At 38.3% G+C, this 24,819-nt stretch overlaps 1 protein-coding gene across 12 annotated transcripts in view; it reads left to right on the top strand.

Moving 5' to 3' along the window:
* The window catches only part of Upf2 (UPF2 regulator of nonsense mediated mRNA decay), a 122,634-nt gene that overhangs the window by 28,476 nt on the left and 69,339 nt on the right, over positions 1-24,819 (top strand). For all 12 annotated transcript variants that reach the window (XM_076572766.1, XM_076572769.1, XM_076572767.1 and 9 more), the window contains 4 exons: positions 537-731; positions 6,726-6,875; positions 9,289-9,392; positions 19,638-19,723. In XM_076572766.1, the coding sequence (XP_076428881.1) occupies positions 537-731; positions 6,726-6,875; positions 9,289-9,392; positions 19,638-19,723 (535 nt within the window). The remainder of the gene's footprint in view (positions 1-536; positions 732-6,725; positions 6,876-9,288; positions 9,393-19,637; positions 19,724-24,819) is intronic.

The following is a 24,819-nucleotide window of genomic DNA, read 5'->3' on the forward strand; positions in this document are numbered from 1 at the left end:
TCTGCCTTGCCCACAGTCAGGACAAATCTTTGTCACCCGCCAGTCCCACTGTCGCTCAGACCCAACCAAGTAAACACAGAGACTTATATTGCTTACAAACTGTATGGCCATGGCAGGCTTCTTGCTAACTGTTCTTATAGCTTAAATTAATCCATTTCCATAAATCTATACCTTGCCACGTGGCTCATGGCTTACTGGTGTCTTCACATGTTTCTTGTCATGGCGGTGGCTGGCAGTGTCTCCTTCTGCCTTCCTGTTCTTTCTTTTTTCCTCTCTGTTAGTCCCGCCTATACTTCCTGCCTAGCCACTGGCCAATCAGTGTTTTATTTATTGACTAGTCAGAGTAATTTGACATATAGACCATCCCACAGCAGATAATCATGTGTAATCTTAAGTGCTTGTTGATTAAAGAAATTCTAGTCAGTTGAAGCAATAGAGATTCAATAGCTGCAAAATTAAAAACAAAAGGTATAGTGCTATGTTTACCATGGTATTTCTGAAATAATATTATCTGCTCATGGTTTGTTTTATTGTAGAGCATGGACCTGGAATCGATATATTTACACCTGGTAAACCTGGAGAATATGACCTAGAAGGTGGTATATGGGAAGATGAAGACGCTCGGAATTTTTATGAAAACCTCATTGATTTGAAAGCATTTGTTCCAGCCATCTTGTTTAAAGACAATGAAAAAAGTCAGAACAAAGATGCTAACAAAGATGATTCCAAAGGTAAATTATTTTTTCAAATGTAATTTATTATTACTATTGTGCATATTTAATGTCTGCCAGGGGCTGGGGTTAGTGCATGTAGATCAGAGGACATCTTTACAGAATCGGTTCTCTCTACCTTCATGTGGATTCCAGGGATCATACTTGGTTTTCAGCCTTGCAGGGCAAGTGCTTTACCAGCTAAGCCATCTTACCCTCCTTCCAAAGGCAAATTCTCAAGGAAACAGCTGACATTCCATGTGGTAGGAATGAGCTTCAGAATGGTATGTGTTTAAAAACAGTGTACGTGCATTAGATTAAATGAATGAAGTAAAAATGAAGAACAGAACATTAAAAGGTGTTGGTTACCATGTTTTGGTTGCTGTCCACACGTGTAGATAGATGTACAGGCCCATGCCCCCATATGAAAAGTCAGAGGAGGACACAAAAAGTCTTTTCCATGTTACTTTCTATGTTACTCTCTTTAGACAGGGTCTCTTAGTTTTTCAAGACAGGGTTTCTCTATTTAACAGTCCTGGCTGTTTGGAACTCACCCCATAGGCCAGGCTGGCCTTAAATTCACAGATCTACCTGCCTCTGCCTCCTGTGTGCTAGGATTAAGCGTGCAGCACTGCCATCGGCTTAGACAGGGTCTCTTGCTGAATGTGGAGCTAAGCTGGCAATGAGCAAGCCCTCTTGTCTCTGCTCATGTCATTATCTTGTGTCTCCTCCTCCACACCCATACTGTTGGAGTTAGAGGTTTAAGTGGCCAAGTCTGTTTTTTGTGTGGATGCTGGGGATTAGAACTGATGTTTGTACAAGTGCTCTTACCCACTGAGCTATCTTCCAAGCCAGGGAACATACTTTTACTAGAACCAGTATCTTCACACTGGTTCACAATGATTTGGAAGTGTTTATTTTCAGTATCTTAAAATGAAGTCATATAAGACCTTAAAGACAAGAGTTCCCCTGAAAGCATGGGTTTTGTATAGTTACCTCTCCACATAATATTTTTTATAGGCTAGATCTAGCCAGGTCTCTGTGAGAGAGTTAATTGACAGAAATCTGAAAGTCTGAAACTACTGATAAGAGTAGCAGGTACTGGCCAATCCTTGTTTCTCAGATCCATCTTTATGCTGCTGTTCTAAACCAAACTACTATCCTGTCTTTGTGCTCCTACCTGGATGCAGTTTTAGCTACTGCTCTTTTCTTAAGAATTCTTTTTAATCCTCTTAAGAATTATTTTTACTCTCCTTACTAATATATTTTTTAAGATTTATATTTATTTTATGTGTGTGAATGTTGCCTGCACATATTTAAATGTCCCATGTGTGTGCAGTGCCTGAGGAGGACAAAAGGAGTTGGACACCCTGAAACTGGAGTTATAGGCAGCTATGAGCTGCCATGTGGGTTCTGGGAACTGAATCTGGGTCCCCTGCAAGGGCAGCAGGTGCTCTTCTTAATTGCGAAACCACTTCTCCAGCCCTCCTCACTATTACTATTCCTTTTTTCTTTTTTCCTTTTTTTTTTTTTTTTTTTTTTTGGTTTGGTTTTTCGAGATACGGTTTCTCTGTGTAGTTTTGGTGCCTGTCCTGGATCTCGCTCTGTAGACCAGGCTGGCCTTGAACTCACAGAGATCCGCTTGTCTCTGCCTCCTGAGTGCTGGGATTAAAGGCATGCACTACCACCACCTGGCTTCCTTTTTTTTCTTTTTCTTTTTTTGTTGATGTTTTTTGATTTGCTATAGGACTTTTTTTTGAGACAGAGTCTCACTTTGTGTCTTAGGGTTTTTATTGCTGTGAAAAGACACCATGACCATGGCAACTCTTATAAGGAAAACATTTAATTGGGGTGGCTTATTTACAGTTTTAGAGTTTCAGTCCATTATCATGATGGGGAGCATGGTGGCATGCAGGCAGACATGGCGCTTGAGAAATAGCTGAGAGTCCTATATCTTGCAGGCAACAGGAAGTTGACTGACAAACTTGATGGTATCCTGAGCATAGGAAACCTCAAAGCCCACCCCCATAGTGACATACTTTCCCCAGCAAGGCCATACCCACTCCAAGAAAGCCACACCTCCTAATAGTGCCACTCCCCATGAGATTATGGGGACCAGTTACATTCAAACTACCACATTCCAGTCCCTGGTCCCCATAAGCTGGTAACAATATCATAATGCAAAATGTATTTAGTCCAACTTCAAAAGTCCCCATAGTCTATCACAGTCTCAATGTTTAAAGTCCAAAGTTTAAAGTCTCTTCTGAGATTCATGCAGTCTCTTAACTGTAGTCCCCTATAAAAAATCAAAATCAAAAAACAGATCACATACTTCCAACATAAAATGGCATAGGATATACATTACTGTTCCAAAACAAGGGAAGGGAGCATAGTGAGGAAATACTGGACCAAAGCAAGACCGAAAACCAGCTGGGCAAACTCCAAACTCTATATTTCTGTGTCTGATATCAAAACACTCTTCAGATTTCCAGTTCTGTTCAGCATTTTTGACTGAAACACACTTCTTTCTCTTGCACCAGTTCCACTCTCTGTTAGCATTTCTCATTGGCAGGTATCCCATGTCTCTGGCATTTCAAACATCTTGGGGTCTCCAAGGCAATCCAGGCTTCAACTTTATAACTTCACACAATGGCCTCTCTAGGCCTCCATTCAGGGACACCTGACACATGATTGGCCTCAGTAGCTTTATTCCATAACTCCTTTCTTTTATCATTAACTCTAAATCCAGAACCATATGGCCAAAGCTGCCAAGATCTGCTCTTTCTGGGGCTAGAACATGGCCCCCTTGTTCAGTTAACATCTTCACCAGTTTCCTGTCCTTCACTGCCTAAGTTTGGCTGTCCTGAAACTTGCTCTGTAGACCAGGCTGGCCTCAAACTTAAAGAAAATTAACTGCCTCTGGTGTGCTGGGATTAAAGGATGAGCCACCATACCCAGTAGACTCTCCCCCAACCCTTTTTTTTTTCCTATGTAGCCCCAGCTGTTCTGGAACTCAAGAGATCTGACTGCCTCTGCCTCCTAGTGATAGTTTTAATGGTTTAATGGCTTTACTCAAGTTTGGAATACAGTTTAAAATTGTTATCTTTGTCTCTAAAACACTGCATAATTTGTCTCAGACTTAACTACTTCATCATGTATATTATACCTTGACTTTTCTGTCCTAAACGTTCAGGTCTTGCTTTGCACCTTTCACACATTACTTACATGTTCCCTACCATACCCCACTTGACTTCTTCACGATTAGTAGTTTAACTTCCTCAGGTAAGTTATACATTTTCTAAGCATAGGAGTCATATTTTCATATTTTGTTTCCTCTCAGCATTCAATAGCTTAATGTAGTTGTGAATGTATAGTAGCTAATCAGTAAATTTGTTTGTTTTCTTTTTGATACTGGAGATTAACCCTCAGTTAATTAATAACTAAAATATATTAATAAGGAGAGGGCCTGAGGCATGCTAGGCAAACACCTTACCACTGAACTATAGCCCTATGCAGTAAATGCTTTTGTAAAATAAAAAGATGCTTCTTCCTTTCTTTTTTCCCTGTATGTGTACACATGTGCCATGGCACACATGTGGCAGTCAGAGGACTACTTCTGAGAGTTGGTTCTCTTCTTTCCATAGTGTTGGCTCCAGGGATCAAAATCAGGTTGGCTTGTTAGCAAGGGCCTTTCCCTGCTGAGCCATCTTTCCAATCTATAAATACTCCTTTGATAGCCAGATGTTATGTTTATTACAGTCAAGTTATATCTTTGGTGTTTAGAACAATATATAGCTGAATAGTAGGAATTCAGCAAATAATTGCTGAATGAAGAAATGAGCCAGTGTAGTCTCTACATTTAAAGGCAGCCAAAGCTTTCATTAGCGCTTCCTTACATCTTTGGTTATAGCATTGAGTATCTTGATATAAAGCATTTCTTCCTTCATTGCAGAATTTAGAGGATAGAAGACATGAAACTGATAATATTTTAGGTGTTTTGAGTATACATTTAAAAATTATTTTTATTTATTTTGTGTATGTTTATGTGTATGAGTACATAAGCATAAATTTTTGAACTTGAATTCTTAAATTTTATTTTTTTTTTTGAAACAGCATCTCTCTCTGTAGCCCTGGATGGCCCAGAACATTATCCCAGACTGGCCTTGAACATATATTAGCCTTCCTGTCTCAGTCTCCTTAGTGCTGGTATTACAGGCATGAGCCACAAAAGCACACATTTTCATTCTTATTCTCTCTCTCTATCACTTAATAGATTTTTTTTTTTTATCTCAAGGAGACAAAAAAGGCTAGTATGGTGAACTTATATTTACCTATCACTTAACTTCTACAGATATCAACATTTTGGCAATTTTGTTGAAGTAAGGTTTGGTTGTATTTTATTTATTTCCAGCCATTTTTCCTTTGTTAGGTCCATTTGTTTCCTCTAACCTCTTTCCTGATTATTTGTTCACTGCATTTAGTCTTTTCTAATTTATTTAGTATATTGGTACTAAGTTAATTTTTATATCAAATCATATTTCAGTGTACCTCCTGCATAACCCAGGAAAGATCATACTGCATATACAAATAAAAGAGAGGGAACTGGAGAGATACCTCAGTGGTTAAGAGCTGGCTGTTTTTCCAGAGGACCCAGGCAGGTTTGATTCCCAGCACCCACAGAGCAGCTTATAACCATCTCTAACTTCAGTTTCCTGGGATCTGACCCCTCCTCCAGTCTCTACAGACATACATTCAGGCAACATATCCATACAAAGAAAATAAAATTTAAAGAGAGAGGAGAGAGAGAGAGCTGGGCGAATGGACAGACCTGAATTTATCTTGAGTTTGAGAGATTTCTTATGTGAGAGCACTCTAATGAACCTTATCTCCTATCTTTCGCATAGATCCTGATAGCATGGAAGCTAGCCTGCTCCATCCCTCCCTTTTCTTTTTCCTTGTTTTTTTTCTTCCGCTTTCCAGTGAACAAATACAGAACTGAAGACGTTTGGTAGCTTATTCCAATGGGCACTAGGAACACAAATATATATATTTATATATATGCCAAACACTCATACACATAAGATAAAATTTTAAAAAACATTAAGAAAACAGCAGAATTAAAAAGAAAAGGTCTGTATTTTTATGGATCAAAAAGCTCAGTCTATTTTATAAAAGTCTATAGTTTTCATTCAAATTTGCCAGATATATACCTAAGTTTTTAAGTAAATCATATAGTCTTGTCAAACTTCATTGTAATTTTTTTGTAGCAGGTTTAAAAAAATTTTGATAGCCGGGTGGTGGTGGCACACGCCTTTAATCCCATCACTCGGGAGGCAGAGGTAGGCGGATCTCTGTGAGTTCGAGGCCAGCCTGAGCTACCAAGTGAGTTCCAGGAAAGGCGCAAAGCTACACCGAGAAACCCTGTCTTGAAAAACCAAAAAAAAAAAATTTTTTTTGAGAGAAGTTATACAGATTTTGTGAATCTTTAATATTTTTATAGCAGAATTAAAACATTTTGGAGAAGTTACATAGAGTTTGTGAATCTTTAATATTTTTGTAGTAGGATTTAAAAAGTTGTTTTTTTTTTTTAATGTCTGGATATTTTACCTGCATGTATATTTGTGTTCCACGTGCATGCCTAGTGGACTTGGAGGACAGAAGAGGTGTTGTATCCCCTGGGACTGTTGTTACAGACAGTTGTGAACTACCATGTGGATGCTGGGAACCAAACTTAGGTCCTCTGGGAGAGCAGCCAGCGTTCTCTTTTTTTTTTTTTTTGGTTTTTTCGAGACAGGGTTTCTCTGTGTAGCTTTGCGCCTTTCCTGCAGCCAGTGTTCTTTAGTTGCTGAGCAGTCTCTCCAGCCTTGTACAGGATTTTGAACTGACCTTGAATTCAGATATATTTGTTTGTTTTTATATATTTTAATTATTTTTGCTATATTGAACCCAAGGTCCTCTGCATGCTAGGCAAATATTCTGCCATTATACCCCAGTTTCTTATTTGTTTTTAAACAGAGGCAAAAGAACCAAAGGATAATAAGGAGGCTTCAAGTCCTGATGATTTGGAACTTGAGTTGGAGAATCTAGAAATTAATGATGATACCTTGGAGTTAGAAGGTGGAGATGAAGCTGAAGATCTTACAAAGAAACTCCTTGATGAGCAAGGTAAATGGCTATTTCATCAGTTTTTATTTTTTGTAATTTTTCACACAAACCTTGCCTAAAAATATGGATCTTTTTAATTCTCTGTTATTTTATTAATGTTTTTTAAAATTTATTTTATTTTATGTGTATGAGTGTTTGGCATGTATGTATATATGTCACCATTTGTGTTCCTGATGCTCATGGGATTCAGAAGAAGGCATCAGATTTCCTGGAATTGGAGTTAGGGAAGGTTATGAGCCATTGTCTGGGTGATGAGAACCGAACCCCAGTTCTCTGCAAGAGTAACAAGTGTTCTTAACCACTGAGCCATCTCTCCAGCCCCAATTTGGTCTTTAATTATCTTTTTTTCTGTTGTCTTTACTCAGTCGCTATGTAGAATTTGATTTAGGATAGAATCTTACTTAATAGTATGTGACTATTAGCTTTACTGATCATGTATATTACAAACATTGTAATTATAAATATGTTAAAATATTTCTTAATACTTTCCCAACAACTTGGTAGCATTGTCCTAATATTTAAATATGTGTGTGTGTGTGTGTGTGTGTGTGTGTGTGTGTGTGTGTGTATTTAGAAATCAGATGACAACCTGGAGTGTTGGTACTTGCTTTTTGCCTTCTTTGGGACAGGGCCTCTTTTTGGTTCTCGGCCTCTAGGCCAGCTATCTGGCCTGAGTTTGAGGATTCTCCTGTCTTCAGCTCCCGTCGTCCCTAGGAACAGTGAGATTTACAGATCGGTGTTGCAGTGTCTGGCCTCATGTAGATTTCTGTGGAGTCAAACTCAGACTCTCATACTTACCCCCAAGTACTTTACCTACACCGAGTTACGCCCCCCCCCCAGCCTCAAATATTTTGATTCTATTACAGTCTTTATTAGGACTTGCCGTAAATATGTTTTAAAGTTACTCTAAAATTGTTGAGATAGAAATGACTAGAATTTCATTGTGTCAGTGTTAATTTTATGTCTTTTAAATTGAGTTGTTTTCTACTTATTAATTAAAAAGTACATTTGTTTCTAAACATTTTCTTTTGATTTTTTTTTTTTTTTGTTTATTTGTTTTTTGAGACAGGGTTTCTCTGTGTAGCTTTGCGCCTTTCCTGGAACTCACTTGGTAGCCCAGGCTGGCCTCGAACTCACAGAGATCCTCCTGGCTCTGCATCCGGAGTGCTGGGATTAAAGGCGTGTGCCACCACCGCCTGACTTGATTTTATTTTTAATATCTTGTTTTTGCAGTGTAAGGGAATGAAATCCAAGGCCAGGCAAGTGCTAGGATTCTTTTTTTTAAAGAGTTATTTTTATTTATTTGTACATGTATGTATCCATGTGAATGGATGACACATGTGTGTGCAGGTGCTCACAGAGGCTAGAAGAGGGTGTTGGGTTCCCTAGAGCTGGAGTTATAGGCAATTGTGAACTGTCTAATGTGCCTGCTGGGAACTGAATTACTGTCCTCTAGAAGCACAGCAAGTGCTAACTGCTGAGCCATCTTTCCACTTCTCGTTAGGATTTTTAATTGGAAGGATACCTCCTATTAGTGTTTATTTTCTCTTTGTTTGCTTCATTGTTTTATATAGCAGATTTTGTTTTTCTGTATCAGCAAGGAGAGGATGGGCATGGCTAGTAAATTCCTCAGGCCTAAGTCATACCAGCTAATGACATCAGAAGAAGAGTTTCTTTCACTGACTGTGTATCACTGTATATATTGATAGACAGTTGGTCCATCGGATGATAGTGTGCTGTGCTTGGGCAGTTTCTACCCTCAAAATTACACAGAACGGGGAGGCTTAGTTCTTTAAAGGCAAAAGTTGGTAGAACTATTAATTGCAGAACGTGAGAAAATAAATGTCAGACAGATAAAAATACTAGATTTATTGTAAAGCTGTGTGAATTTTTTGAATTTTTTTGTGTATGTTTAGGGTAAAAATTGTTTATTTATAGTTAGTATCTGAAATAGTGACTTGATAGTATGATTTTAGAGCTATCCAATATCCTCAGCCCTCTAGAAGTACTTTACAAAATGTTTTTTTCTGGACTGGAGAGATAGCTCAGTGGTAAAGAATGCTAGGACCAGAGTGTGGATCCTAGCACCTGTATAACATGATGGACATTGTCTTCCTTATGCTTATCACCCCAGTACTCTGGGGAGCAGAGATAGGATCATTGGCACTTGTCAGCCTGGCCAAAAGACATAAGTTCCAGATTCAGGAAGAGATTGGACACCTGACTCCCCTCCGCCTCTCTGACCTCTGTACAGGCATGCACATCTGCACATATACATGTGCATACACCATACCACACATATCCTCTAGATGGTCCATTTTTCAGATCACTTAATAGTTGGATACTTTTGTTCTTACAACCTCTGTTTATTTATTTATTTTTTTAACCTATCCAAAAACTAATTTTGTATTAGAACAAGAAGATGAAGAAGCCAGCACTGGATCTCACCTCAAACTCATAGTAGATGCTTTCCTCCAGCAATTGCCCAACTGTGTCAACCGAGATCTAATTGACAAGGTATTCTTTTTTTTTAAATGACCTTTTTATTTAATTAAATTTGATAATTTCTAGAAAGTTAATATTACATCATTTCCTTCTATTCCCTTTCCTTCCTCCAACTCCTCTTATGTTGTCATTTCCCATGCTCTCATGTTCCTGGCTTTCTCTTTGTTACTGTTAGGTATATATGTATGCATAAATAAAGTTGGGGGCTTCTTCCCTGGTGTGTGGGGGACTGCTTCTGCTTTCAGCATTTCTTAGTTGCCTATAGTTCTTTAGAAGATTTTCCTATCCTTATATAATTTTACAAAAGCACATAGACTTTGAAGAGTCTTACACTGCCAAATATCAGTGGTGTCCCGTCCCCGTGTCGTCCCCCCCCTCCCCCATGGTTTCTCTGTGTAGCTTTGCACCTCTCCTTGAACTCAGTCTATAGCCCAGGCTGGCCTCCCGAGTGCTGGGATTAAAGGCGTGCGCCACCACTGCCTGGCTTATCAGTGGTTTCTAAAAACCACTATATGCTATTGCAGCCATACAGTGAACCATTTTATTTTCAGAGGGCGTCTTTTGTCAGAGTAAATAGAGATAAAATTGGAACTAGTTGTGTATTCTGTGTTGGGAAGTAGAAGTAGCTCCAGATTCCTGTTGGCCTGACACCTTTCCCCTTCACACAGGACCTTCAGTTTTGAAAATAGGTTTTAGGTGAGACTTTCTTAAAATGTGCTATGTAGATTTTCTGGTGGCACCCAAGGCCACCAATCTTTTCATGACACTCAGAACTTACAGTTCTGGTGTTTGCAAACATGGTGGTGAGGAGCGTCGCTAGTGCTGTACATGAAGGAAGGCTCTAGCACCTTTTTAGTCTTTACACCTGTGAACTGTAGCTTTTAAAAGCACCAACTTTCATGTAATGTCCTTATAATTCTATAAAAATGAGTGGTTTCATTATATTTCAAACTTTAGATTATACTTCCATACATGTTTTCTTTTTATTAATTTATTATGTTTTTTATTTTATGTACATTGGTGTTTTGCCTACACATATATGTCTGTGTGAGGGCTTCAGATCCCATGGAACTGGAGTTGACAGACATCTGTCAGCTGCCATGTGGGTGCTGGGAATTGAACCTGGGTCATCTGGAAGAGCTGCCAGTGCTCTTAACCTCTGAGCCATCATTCCAGCCCTATGTTTTCCTTTCATTATCGTCAGATATTTGTTTTGTTTTGTAAAACAGGGTCTTGGTATTTAGCCAGGCTACCATGGAAATTGCTATGTAGACCCAGGATTGCCTGCCTGGAATTTGCAACCCGTCATATTTGGGTTCTAGTTTGTACTATTCTAGTTTGCTTCTCTGTTGATGACCAAAAGCACCTTGGGGAGTAAAAATTCTTTGTCATCCTATAGGCTACAGTCATCCTTGGAGGAAATTAGGGCAGGTACTGAAATAGTGCGGGAAGTGGAAGCAGAAGCCATAGAGGACTGCTTGCTTACTGGCTGGCTTCTGGGTTCGTGTTCAACTACCTTTTTTTTCTTTTTTTTTCTTTTTTTCTTTTTTTTTTTTGGTTTTTCAAGACAAGGTTTCTCTGTGTAGCTTTGTGCCTTTCCTGGAACTCGCTTTGGAGACCAGGCTGGCCTCGAACTCACAGAGATCCTCCTGCCTCTGCCTCCCAAGTGCTGGGATTAAAGGCGTGTGCCACCATGCCCAGCTGACTACCTTTCTTATACAGCCCAAGCCCACATGCCTAAGGATGATGGTGGTGTGCGGATAGTGCTTCCCTCAATAGGTTGGGCCCACCTGCCTCAGTTAGCAATCAAGAAATGCCCCACAGTTATTCCCACAGGCCAGTCGATGGAGGCAATGCCTCATTTGAGGTTTCTTTTTCCCAGGTATGTTGACAACCAAGATTAGCTATCATGTGTATACATCCTTTTAATCTAACAAAATGGGAATTTATGTAAAGCATTTCTGTCTCAAGGAAAATACTGGTTTGATTGAGTTGCAAGTTCAACAAGTTGGCTTTCATCATAGAATGCCATTTTATTAGGAAATAATGGCCATCTGTGGATACTCAAACATATATTTAGTAGAAATTTTTTTTTTGAAATTGACAAAATGCATTCATTACTTCAAAAAAAAAAAAACAACTAAAAATATTTATTTCCAATGGTCAGATTAGAGTTTCCAAATCTCTAATCATCGTTTAGTTATTTTTTGAAGAAATTTTATTCATGGTATTCTTCTCTGGAAGATTTCTGTGATGTTAAATTGTGTAATTTAAGAATATCACATGTGTATTTATAAGTTATGCATGGCTGTAAACTGTTACTTTATTATCTGTGTACATTGCTAAAAATCATGTATGAGGGTTAAAGATCCACTCAGTGCAAGATAAAACAGTGGATTTTAATGTAAATGAACATGAAATGCTGATTGATAATAGTTTTAGATTCCACTTTGTAACTACCTTTAAGTAACTATTACATGTCAAATTTTGGTATAGTATAAGAGAAAAGTAATTACAGAAAAAGTATAACAGTCCCACATGGTGGTGCAGTCCTATCATCAAGAGACAGCGGTAGGATATAGAGGTTGAAGATAGTCTGGGCTGTATATTTATTACTAGATAGTAAAACCCTGTCTCAAAAGAAAAGAAAAGTAGTTGTGATGACTGAGGTTTTTGTTTGTTTTTTCTTTTTTGTTTTTGCTTTTAGACATAGGGTTTCTCTGTGTAACCCTGGCTGTCCTGGAACTCGCCCTGTAGACCAGGCTGGCCTCAGAAGTCTGAGATTTGCCTACTTCTGCTTCTGCCTCTGCCTCCTGAGTGCTGGGACTAAAGGCATGTGCCATCATTGCCTAGTGTAGTCCAGCTCCTTTTTAAAGCAGTATCTGCCATTTTTTCACTACTTTATTTTTGTAAATTTTAGGTTTTTTTCCCCTCTTAAAATATTTACTGCAGCCGGGCGGTGGTGGCGCACACCTTTAATCCCAGCACTAGGGAGGCAGAGCCAGGCGGATCTCTGAGTTCGAGGCCAGCCTGGACTACCAAGTGAGTTCCAGAAAAGGCACAAAGCTACACAGAGAAACCCTGTCTTGAAAAACCAAAAAAAAAAAAAAAAAAAAAAAAAAAATTTACTGAAGGCCAGTCAGTGGTGGTGCATAGCTTTAATCTCAGCACTCAGGAGATAGAGACAGGCGGATCTTTGTGAGTTTGAGGCCAGCCTGGTCTACAAATCGAGTTCCAGGACAGCCAGAGCTGTTACACAGAGAAACCCTATCTCAAAACATCCCCTCCCCCTGCAAATTTACTAAAAGATTTATTTCTATTTTTAAGTGAATTTATGTTTTTAGAAACTTCTCATTGTTTCTAATATAATAGTTAGCATTAAATGTTGCCTATATAAAAAGGTGATAGCTCACATCTTTAATCCCAGCACTGGGGAGGAAGAGGCAGGTCAATCTCTTGAGTTTGAGGCCAGAGTAAATTCCTGTACAGTCAGGGCTACATGGAGAAACCCTGTCTTGAAAAACCATAAAAAACCAAACAAACAAACAAAAACCAAAGAAAAAGGGGGGAAAAAAAGAAAGAAAAGGTCTTTGAAGGTTTGAATGATTTTTTTAGTGTAAAGTACTCATGATAGAAAATGTATAACTATCATTGATATCCTTTTTACTTTTAAGTCAAGTTATTCCTCTCTCTCCTATTCTTCCTCATAGTGCTTAGAAGATACCCATAGTTATATAATTTTTCTGTTTCTAGGCTTTCTTCAAATGATTTAGAGACATGTTAGTAACCTTATATTTGATTGAAACACATTCTAAATTGGCTCTTCTCTAGAGTTATTCAGTCAGTGTAGTTTTCAAAAAGTTAGTAATTGTAGCATTTACCTCTGCAATCCGTTTTTTTTTGACAGCAGTAAAAGTACCACTTTTGTTCAAAGTATGTACAGTGTTATGAATATTAATTATTATTATTTATTTATTTATTTTTTGGTTTTTCGAGACAGGTTTCTCTGTGTAGCTTTGCGCCTTTCCTGGAACTTGCTTTGGAAACCAGGCTGGTCTCGAACTCACAGAGATCTGCCTGCCTCTGCCTCCCGAGTGCTGGGATTAAAGGTGTGCGCCACCACCGCCGGGCTGAATATTAATATTTTAAGCAGTCTGTCCAAAGAACTCTAACTGATGTAGAGAGGAAGCATCCCTCCTAATCTGAGATACTTTTCTAGTTAGAGTCATTACTGACAGGTTTATTGGCGGTAATCTTATAAAATTTATTTCTGATATCTGATATTACAAACTTTAGTGTCTATAAGCTATGCATGATCTTTTGTATGTAACTGACATAGACCCTGTTGTCTCATCTTTCTTAATTGCTTCTGTTATTTTTTTTCCTTCACCAAGACCTATATATGCCTTCTGTAAATGCATCCAGTAAATAGAGATGTAAACTGAGACAAAGCTGTACGTTCTTATAATCTACATATTTCTCACACAAGATACAGGTCTTGAGAGCTTCCTTATTATGGTTTTCCATTGGAGTGAGATTGACCTGGTTACCTGTTTATCTACTCAAGAGCACCGAGTAAGTTCTGTGATCAGTGAGGCAGATAGCAACTGTTGTCAACATCTTCCTCCCTACACTACACGGAGCAGCTGTAGCTGCCATGATTCCCTGTCTTCTTTTCCTTTTTCCGAGCAGCCTCCTCCACAGGTCCTTCTGTTGGTTTAGAAGATGACTGAATCTGTCCCCTGCTCACTTGATGCATTCTTTGGCCGTGTTTCCAGAGTGAGAGCAATATCTTGGCATTCCTGCTTACCACCACTCCACATTTTGGTTCGAGTATAAAGCTGCAGATGGAGAAGCAGCTCAACAGTAGTGTATATTAGTTACATAATTACTACAACTCTCAAGCTGTACTCCCCTAGTTCTCAACTTGGTATCAGAGCCATTTCCAATCAGTTCTGAGCTAGCTTTCTGAGTGCCAGGTAGAACAACAGGAGCCCATTTCTTTCTTTGGACCATCACTTCCTCTTGAGGATTTCTTCCATAGTTGCTGTCAGGGTGCCAAATGGCTAAAGAAGGAAAAATATTTGACAATTCGGCAGAAAAGTTTAAGACTTTTAAAAATGTAATTCAATAATTTTATGAAGCTACAAATAATCTTAAGCTGTATATTTAACCATAAAAGTTTATAAAGCCGAAGTTTTTCTTATAGATCTAAGTCTGTGCTTTCATTTTACAGATGTGAATGTAAGAGGCTCTCAAGATACATAGGCAGAATCATACATGATCCAAATACCTGATTTTATATGTTATGCTGTGTTTATATTAATTGATCATTGTCTTTGGAATGTGGTTGGGCGCTCCCCCCCCCCCCCCCCATTATGGAACTTGATGTGTACTGACAAGATAAAAATGCTGGTTGTTGCTATCTTCATTGTGCTGTTGCCAGTTAGAACTCCTTACAGGGTTCTAAATATCAGTTCTTACACCCTTGATAGACTGAAGAAATAGGTCTTTAGAAGACATTTCCTGTTATATCTTTTTATTCATTTTGTATGTATGTGTGAGCACACAAATGCCATGGCATGCACATAGAGGTCAGAGGGAAACTTTGGAAATTGCTTCTCCTTCCATGTGCGTTCTGGGGATCGATCGCAGATGATAAGCCTTGGCATCAAGAGCCTTTACCCGCTGAACCTTAGTCTTATTTTTCCAACTTTCAAATGACAAGGTTGAGGGACAGTAGGACCTATGTACCATTCATATGCAATGAACAATGTAAAATTATTTGTGTATATATGATGTCATTGACTATGAATGTTTTCCTAGGTTTTAATTCCCCTAGCCATAAATCTAAGGGAATAAATTAATTCTTTTAAAAAGAATTTTTTAATGATTTATTTTTATTTTATGTGTCATGTTGGTGCTGAGAATTGAACCCAGGTTATCTGGAAAAACAGCCAATGCTCTCAACCGCGGAGCCATCTCACCAGCCCCATAAATTAGTTCCTATCTCAGTCAGAAATGTTTTATATCAGTATTTTTTGCTTTTTGGATTTATTTTTAGTTTATTTTATGTTTAGTTATGTGTGTGTGAATGTATGTGATGTTTGTTGGTGCCATGGAAGCCAGAAGAGGGAGTCAGATCCCCTGCATCTGGAGTTCCAGGCAGTTAGTGATGGCAAATGGGTCCTGGAAATAAAACTTGAGTCATCTGAGGGTTTTTTGTTGTTGTTGTTGTTTTGAGACAATGTTTTTCTGTGTATCCCTGGCTGTCCTGGAATTCTTTGTAGACCAGGCTAGTCTCTAACTTAGACATCTGCCTGCCAAGAGAGCTAGAATTAAAGACATGCATGTTCCCAGCACTTGGGAGGCAGAGGCAGGCGGATCTCTGTGAGTTCAAGGCCAGCCTGGGCTACCAAGTGAGTTCCAGGAAAGGCGCAAAGCTACATAGAGAAACCCTGTCTCGAAAAACCAAAAAAAAAAAAAAAAAAGACATGCATGCATTGCCACCACCACCCAGCACTTGGAACTTGGGTTCTCTGGAAGAGCAGGAAGTGCTCTTTACCCACTGAATCATCTGGAGAGGTCAGCCCTCAGTAGTTTCTTTCTTTCTTTCTTTCTTTCTTTCTTTCTTTCTTTCTTTCTTTCTTTCTTTCTTTCTTTCTTTCTTTCTTTCTTTCTTTCTTTCTCTCTCTCTCTCTCTCTCTCTCTCTCTCTCTCTCTTTCTTTCTTTCTTTTCCTTCCTTTCTCTCTCTGTCTCTCTCTCTGTCTCTCTCTGTCTCTCTCTCTCTTTCTTTTCTTTCTTTTTTTTTTTTTTTTTTGATTTTTCGAAACATGGTTTCAATGTGTAGCTTTGCGCCTTTCCTGGATCTTGCTCTGTAGACCAGGCTGGCCTTGAACTCACAAAGATCCACCTGCCTCTGCCTCCCAAGTGCTGGGATTAAAGGCGTGTGCCGCCACCACCGCCACCGCCACCACCACCACCACCACTGCCACCACCACCCGGCTTTTGTTTTGTTTTTTTAAAAATTTTCTTATTGTGTGTGTATGGACACCTTTGCCATGTATTTGTTTGGCAATAGGAGTTGGTTCTGTCCTGTAGGTGGATTCTGAGGATGAAGCTCAGGTCAGGCTTACCTTTACCTAACTCAGATCCATTGGCCAGTATATATAATAACGAGAAAAAAAGTTTTATATTTTCTTGATTCTGGTAACCATTCTAATCTTTTTAATTTTCTTTGCTTCCTTTTAAAGTTTACTTATTTTTATGCGTATGGTGTTTTGCCTACATATATGTCTGTGTACCATGTGTGAGCCTGGTGCCCACAGAAGCCAGAAGAAGGTGTCACATTCTCAGAACTGTAGTTACCCATAGTTGTAAGCCTCTTTATGGGTGCTAGGAATTGAACCCAGGTCCTCTGAAAGAGCAACCAGTGTTCTTAATTGCTGAGCCATCTCATCTATGTTGTTATTTTTTGTAGTTTTCCTAATCTTTAAGTAAATCACAGACATATTTGTGTTCTCTAGTTACTGTGTTATTGTTCTGAAATCTGCTGATGGAAAAATATTCCCAGACATGGGTCACTCAGTATCCATTCAAATGAATTCTGAGCCTACTTGATTCATATGTTGTTTCCTTCACAGGAGGTGAATCACTTTTATGGATATTCACTCATAAGCAATTCACTTTTGACTTTTTAGTTTTCTCTCATAGCTTATAATTATGTATATACCATTTATCCCAAAGTAGAGAATTTTCTTAAATGACTTCTGTAAGGAATACCATTCTTTTTTTCCCCCATGAATTTGATGACCAGAAAATTTATCTTTGCTTAAAGTAAAACATTGATTATTGAGTTCTATTTTATTTACTTGAGCATTTGAAACAAGTTTTCAAAAAGCTGTTTAATGAGTTGTCATGCAACAGACAAATCTGACCAACCTTACTTGCTTTCCATTTATCCTTATATGGCAGGCACTGGCCTGGAATTTTTAACATCTTGCCTCTGTCTCTTGAGTACATGGGTGTGTGCCACCATGCCTGGATTCTTGTTTTTTTGTTTTTTTTAAATTATAAATGCTCAGCCAATAGCTTAGACTTGCTTTTTTTTATATTTTATAATTTAATTAATTTTACATATCAGCCACGGATTCCCCTGTCCTCCCTCCTCCCGTGCCCTCCCTCCTCCCATCCCACCCCCCATTCCCATCTCCTCCAGGGCAAGGACTCCCCTGGGGATTCAGCTCAGCCTGGTAGATACAGGCAGGTCCAGTCCCCTCCTCCCTTCACCCAGGCTGAGCAACATGTCCCTGCATAGGCCCCAGCTGGCAATGGTTGAGAGAAAGCCCGAACTGACCTAGTCTGGTGATCGGATGGCCAAACACCCTAAATTATCATTCTAAAACTCTCATCCAATGACTGATTGAAGTGGATGCAGAGATCCACGGCCAGACCCCAGGTGGAGCTCCTGGAGTCCAATTGGTGAGAAAGAGGAGGGATTGTATGAGCGAGAATTGTTGAGACCAAGATTGGAAAAAGCACAGGGATAAATAGCCAAACTAGTGGAAACACATGAACTATGAACCAATAGCTGAGGAGCCCCCAACTGGATCAGGCCCTCTGGATAAGCTTGATCTGTGTGGGAGGCCCCCAGGCAATGGGACTGGGACCTGTCCTTAGTGCATGAGCTGGCTGTTTGGAACCTGGATTCTTATTTTTAAAGCTATCTTCAAATATACTAATTCTGGTAGTTTTTCTACTCTAGTGTTTTTATTCATTTCACATAAACCCTGTGTGTACTAGATACTTACTTACATTCTGTACTTAGCTTCTAATATGTGGAACATTAAAATTTTTTGTTATATTTATTTAGTGTGTGAGTGTGTGTATATGTTTGTGAGACAGACAGAGAGACATTTTTTGTTATATTTATTTAGTGTGTGAGTGTGTATATATGTTTGTGAGACAGACAGAGAGACAGAGAGACAGTATTGCTCCAGGGAATTTAGAGAATAGCCTTTGGGAGTTGATTCTCTTCTACTGTGTATTAGATCCAGGGGATTAAACTCAGGCTGTCAGGCTTGGCAGAAAGTGCCCTATTCTTTTGAGCTATCTTGCCAGCCCCCCACATAGAACACTTTAACACAGCTTTCTGTGTGTGTCCAACTGGTCTTTGATAATTACAGTAAGAAAAGTCTTAGCTGGGCAGTGGGTGGTACATGCCTTTAATCCTAGCACTCAGGAGGTAGAGGCAGGCAGATTTCTGAGTTTGAGGACAGCTAAGACTACACAAGAAAAGTCTTTATTGCCTTGTCTATTTTCCTGAAATTCATTTAGATAGATAATAGAAAGTTAAGTAGCCATACTTCTATTGGCTGGTTCCACCTCTGTAGATTCAACCAACCGTAGGTAGTAAATATTTTTTTGGGGGGAAAGACTGCATCTGTCCTGAACACATACACTATTTTAGGTTGACATTATTATCTATAATTATAAAGCATTTACATTGTGTTACTGTCAGTAATCTAGAGATGACTTAAAGTATATGGGAAGATGTGTCTAGGTTACATGCAAACACTATACTATTTTACATAAGCAACTTGAGCACCTGTAAATTTGCATATCCTGGGAGATTTCTAGAACCAATCTCCTGTGGATACTCAGGGACAATGGTACCAGCTAATTAATGTTTCTGTTTTCTAAGAACTTTCTAGAATGTAAATCTTGTCTTGTTTTTCTTTTTATGTTTATATTAGATTTAAGACATTGATGAAATACTAGTCTCAGTTTAGTTCCTAAAATACTGTTTTGGTTGTCTTTATTAACACTAGTAGCTTTCTTTACTTATGTTAAATATTCTTGATGTAACCCAGGGCCTCCCACATGCTAAGCAAGCATTTTGCCACTGAATTGCAGCATAAACTCCTTATCCTAGTACTGATTCACTTGTTTTTAGGCACCTACTTGTCAAATACTCATGGTAGGTTTTGAAGCTACCTTTAAGTTCTATTCTGAAAAGTTGCATTTTTTTAAAGTAGGAAATACAAAGTTTTAGACTTGTAGAAAAAAAGGATTTTTAGGCTTAATGATTTTGTAGTTTGGGATATGCTTATTGTTTATAATACTGATATATTAAAAACTATTTTGGGATGTTTAAGAACAATTAAAACATTGACTTAGGGTTTTTACTTTTAGTAACTAAGTCGAGGATTTTTTTTTTTTTTTTTTTTTAAAGAAAATTGTTCTTTTTCTTTTAGGCAGCCATGGATTTTTGCATGAACATGAACACAAAGGCAAACAGGAAGAAGTTGGTTCGGGCACTCTTCATAGTTCCTAGACAGAGGTCAGTATTGAAAACAGTAATTTGTTGGTAGTGATGTAAGCTCAACATTCTTATTGAGTTATTTCTTTAAAATGATCGCTTGACTTAGTTTTATTAGTTCAATAGGCATTATTATTATTATTATTAGCAGATTCCCAGGACTTTCATTGATTTTTTTTTTGTCTTGTTTTGCTCTTATGGAAGTATTTTCTTCTAACATTTACATTCTATTCTAAGAGAAAATACTCCATACTAAAATAACTTGGTGCATGTGGTGCTGCACACTGTGATCCCAGCGCTCAGGGGAGGCTGAAGCTCATAGATGAAGTATTTGAGGACAGCCTGGGCTATGCAGTTGAGACTCCTACCTCAAAAAAACAAAACAGGCTGCAATTGGTGGCTTACGCCTTTAATCCCAGCACACTAAGGCTGAGGCAGGTGGGTCTCTATGAGTTCAAGGCCAGCCTGATCTATATAGTGAGCTCCAGGCCAACCAAGGCTGCATACTATCTCCAAAAAAACAAAAAAACAAAAACCCAGAATGAAACAAAAAATGCTCAAGTGTAGTGGTACACACACCTTTGATTTCAGCACTGTGAGGCAGAGGCAAATAGTTCAGTTCAAGACCAGCCTGATCTACATAGTGAATTCCAGGACAGCCAGAGCTATGTAGAGAGATCCTCTCTCAAAAAACAAACAAACAAAGCAACAACAAAAAACCCTAAATAATAAACTCAGTAATGACTAGAAGCAATTAGTTACTTAGTTTGTATTTTTCCCCTGTGATAAAAATAAAACATAAATTATGTAGGTTTTTTGGAAGAATTTATATTTTGTATAGATATGATAATTTAGTGTATGTAATTCTTAAACTTAAATGGAAATTTTCAAGTTGAATTATAATGTTAGAGAAGAGATAACCTGCCTAGAGACTTCCTCTGTGAAATTGAAAGCTACATTAATGATGGTGTTGTTAATAACTCAAGACACTCAGTTACATAACCCACAGAGAATTTTGATGCTCTGTTATGCTGAGTGAAAAATCTCTACCTGTATCTTTCAGAATTTTTCAGACCATTTACCTAGATCTAAAGGAGGTCCATTTCCGTTTTTAGATTTTTTTTTTTTCTCTTATGAGACAAGCTCTTCAATATTGAGACTGTCCTGGGACTCTTTATATGATCCAGTCTACCTCAAATTTGAGTTTCTCCTGCTTTAAACTTCTGAACAAAAGGATAATGCGTGTGACCACTGTGCCTGGCCATTTCTGTTTAGTAAAAAGTTAGCAAGTTTGTTGGGGCTAGAGATGATGCAGTGGTTAGGAGGACTTGTTCTCCAGAGGAGAACCCAGGTTTGATTCCCAGCACTCACATGGTGGTTTATAAATGTCTGTAACCCCAGTTCCAGGGGATCTCATCTAATGCCTGACTCTACCATGACATTGGTGGGCACTAGGCACACATGTGGTACTTTATACATGCATGTAGGCAAAATACTCATACATGTTAAATAGAATAAATGAATCTAAAAGGAAAAGAAGTTTGTTAACTTCTGTGAAAGCTTATAGTGTAGTTAAGATTGGTTTGTGCCCCCAAAGATAAGGATTTTATTGAAGATTTTCTGATCCATTGGTACATAGAGATTAGAGTTACTTTAGTAATACTAAAATTTCTCAGTGAAACCAAATTCTTATTTTTTCCTTTATCTTACAAAAAAATTATTTTTTTGTTATGGGTTATGAGTGTTCCGCTTGCATGTATGTGCCTGGTACCCATAGAGACCAGAAGAGGTATTGGATCCCCTGGAACTGGATGTAGACTTGGTGGTGTGCTGTCATGGATGGGTGTTAGGAATCAACCCCAGATCCTCCGAAAGAATAGTCAGTGCTTTTAACCTCTGAGCCATCTCTGTAGCCCCTCTTTATCTTTTTTTAGAAGTCTTTTCTCAGCAGTGTTATTATGAGCATGTTTTTTCATTTTAATAGGTGAAGGGAGAAGGAATACTAATACAATGAGATAGTAATTAATAATTAATATAATTTAGAAAGATGGCTTTATGTTATCTTTAGCTATTAGATAGTAAATGGGGAGGGGGGCTGGAGAGGTGGCTCAGTGGTTAGGAACACTAGCTGCTCTTCCAAAAGACCTGGGTTCAATTCCCAGCACCCACATGACGGCTCAAGCCTGTAATTCCAGTTAGAGGGTTTCTGACACCCTTACATAGACATACACTCAGGCAAAATGCCAGTACACATAAAATAAAAATAATTAAAAAATATATGAAATTGTATACTTTATCAAATTTAAGGTGCTACCAATTAATGTGTACCATTATCTTATGTACAAGTAAGAGAAAAATGTTGATGTTATGGTTTTACTGTGAGGTTCTGATTTCATACAGATGAAAATAGGGATAATATATACACCTTGAATTCATGAAAACTCAAAACAGTTTTCTCCCAATATCTTGGATTGCTTTAAAAAAAACCTCTATATACATACATATATATATAATAACATTTTATTGATCTGTTTTGTATTCGGGCATGTAGGTGGTACATGCACATGCTTGGTACAGTGTGTATGTGGTAGTCAGAAGACAAGTAAAGAGAGTTGGTTTTCTCCTTCTATGTAGGTTCTCGGTTTGAACTCAGGTTGTCAGGCTTGGTGGCAGGTGCTGTGATGTTGTCTTGCCAGCCCACTTGGACTAATGTTTTCAAGTGATTTTTACCTTATATCAAGGAATGCTTGCTTTCATGCTTTTTTCATTTGAATAAAGACATATATCAATACTTATCTAGAGTTTGCAAAATAAAAATATCATTTAATAGAAGAAACCATTCGATGATGTGGCTTACCTATAAAAGACCAACTTTTTTCTTTGTATACTGGTGCCTCCTCCTAAATCAAACAAAATGAAAAGATCTTTAAAAATTGTATCCTGTTATTATTGTGTGTACATGTGCACACATGTGGAAACCAAAAGTTGATGTCTTCAATCATTCTCTACCTTTTTGTTTTGTTTTGTTTTTGCTTTTCTTTTTTATTTTTCTTTCTTTTTTTGAGATATGATTTCTCACTGAATCCTGAGCTCAGATTCTACAATGGTGACTACCTAGTGAATGCCAGAAATTCTCCTGTTTTCTTCTTCCCTAGTGCTGGGATTTTAGGTGCATACCAAAGCACCCCCTTGTTCATATGAGTGCTGAGCTGAAACTCAGGACTTCATGTTTGTGCAGTAGGCACTTCACCAAGTGAGTCAGCTCCCAAGTCCTATTATTTGTTCTTTCAGAATGAAATTTATCTGTATAACTTGTGAGTAGAAAGTTGTAATAGTTCCATTCTGCTAGAAACCCAGACTTGAAAATAGTAGGAATTTACAAGTTGAGAGCAGTGATTCTCAACCTCTGGTCCTTGACCCCTTTAGGGGACAAACAACCCTTTTACATGGGTCATCTAAGACCACTGGAAAACATAGACATTTACATTATGATTCATAAGTAGCAAAATTACAGTTATAAAGTAGTTATGAAAATAATTTTATGGTTGGGGGGTCATCATAATACGAGGAACTGTGTTAATGGGTCACAGCATTAGGAAGGTTGAGAACCACTGGTTTAGAAGAAAAGAAAAAATGTGAAAGAAAAAGGATGCATTTAAACCAAGGAATTAGCTATATACAAAGGATGGATAAGGAAAGTAATACAGAGTGGTTCTGATAGATAGCAGTCTGTGCATAGAGATAGAAAGGTCATGGCCTCAAACTGTAGCAAAATCCCTTTCTTGGATTCCCGCCCATGTTTGGAGGACATAGTTTTGTATTCTGTAAGCTGTAGGAAGGAAGCCATATTTGCCGCTTTATCGCTAGCACTTGACACAATGTTTGATATGCAGAAGTTGATAAAAATTATGTGACATGTTTAGTTTTAATGCCCTTTTTAAAAATGTAGTTTATAGACTGAATCTTAATTCTTTTTTATTTCCGAGACAGAGTTTCACTGTGTAGCCCTCGCTGACCTGGAACTCAATCCATAGATCAGGTTGGTCTTGAACTTAGAGATCTACCTGCCTCTGCCTCCTGAGTGCTGGGATTAAAGGCAGGTGCCACCACCTGCAGGCTCAATCTTAATTCTTAATTCCTCTTTTAAAATCCTGATATCTATAGAGTGACTTCTATAGAGTGACCTAGTGAATATCCTCTGTTTTCCCCACTTCCAGAGGGGAATGCTTTTTACTGTGTGGGATTCCTTTGTTTTTTATTGGGAATGGTGACTCACCTTTAAGCCTTATCACAACAGCTGTCTAGGTGAACAGCCGCCCTGTTTTCCCTTGTGTAAAATAAATGCAGTGTTCTTTAGTGTCCTTCTAACATTTTTCCATGGAAGAAATCAGGTACATCCTATTACAGTTGGTTGACTTGCCGAATGTATTGTTTCTAGACTATGAAAACAATCAGCTCTTCAGGAGACAGAGAATGAAAGCTTTGAATTTTGCACATATCTGTAAATAGCTGGGTATTGTAGTATGTGCCTATAAGCCTAGAACTTGAGAGGCAGAGGCAGAAGGTTTGCTCTAAGTTTGAGGCTTGCCTGGCTAAATAGTAAGCTAAAGGATAGCTTGGGCCACAGAGCAAGATCCTGTCTCAAAATGAAAAACAAAAAATAATGCTTTGTTTTAAAATATTTGAATTAGTTTTATATCCTATTTAAAAAATTAGTTACGCTGGGCATGGTGGCGCTTACCTTTAATCCCAGCATTTGCGGGGCAGAGGCAGGAGGATCTCTGTGAGTTTGAGGCCAGCCTGGACAGCCAGAGCTGTTATACAGAGAAACCTTGTCTCGAAAACCCCCCCCACACACACACACACGCATTCTTTCTCTCTCTCTCTTATAGTCTCAATACCAGAATTCTAACACATCTTTTAGTGAAAAAGTATCCCTCATCTCATCTCCCTATTTACCCAAGTTCTATGTCTGCTACTGGAAGACTACTGTCTTGGTTCTTAGATATATCCTGCTCAGGTTTCTTTTTCATATATAAGAAAATACAAGTTTAGATTCTTACTTCTTTTTACACAGAGAGTAACCTCTTATGTATATCTTTCATTACTATGAAAAG

This window comes from Peromyscus maniculatus, chromosome 5, assembly GCF_049852395.1.
Source record: "Peromyscus maniculatus bairdii isolate BWxNUB_F1_BW_parent chromosome 5, HU_Pman_BW_mat_3.1, whole genome shotgun sequence".
NCBI classification, from domain to species: Eukaryota; Metazoa; Chordata; class Mammalia; order Rodentia; family Cricetidae; genus Peromyscus; species Peromyscus maniculatus.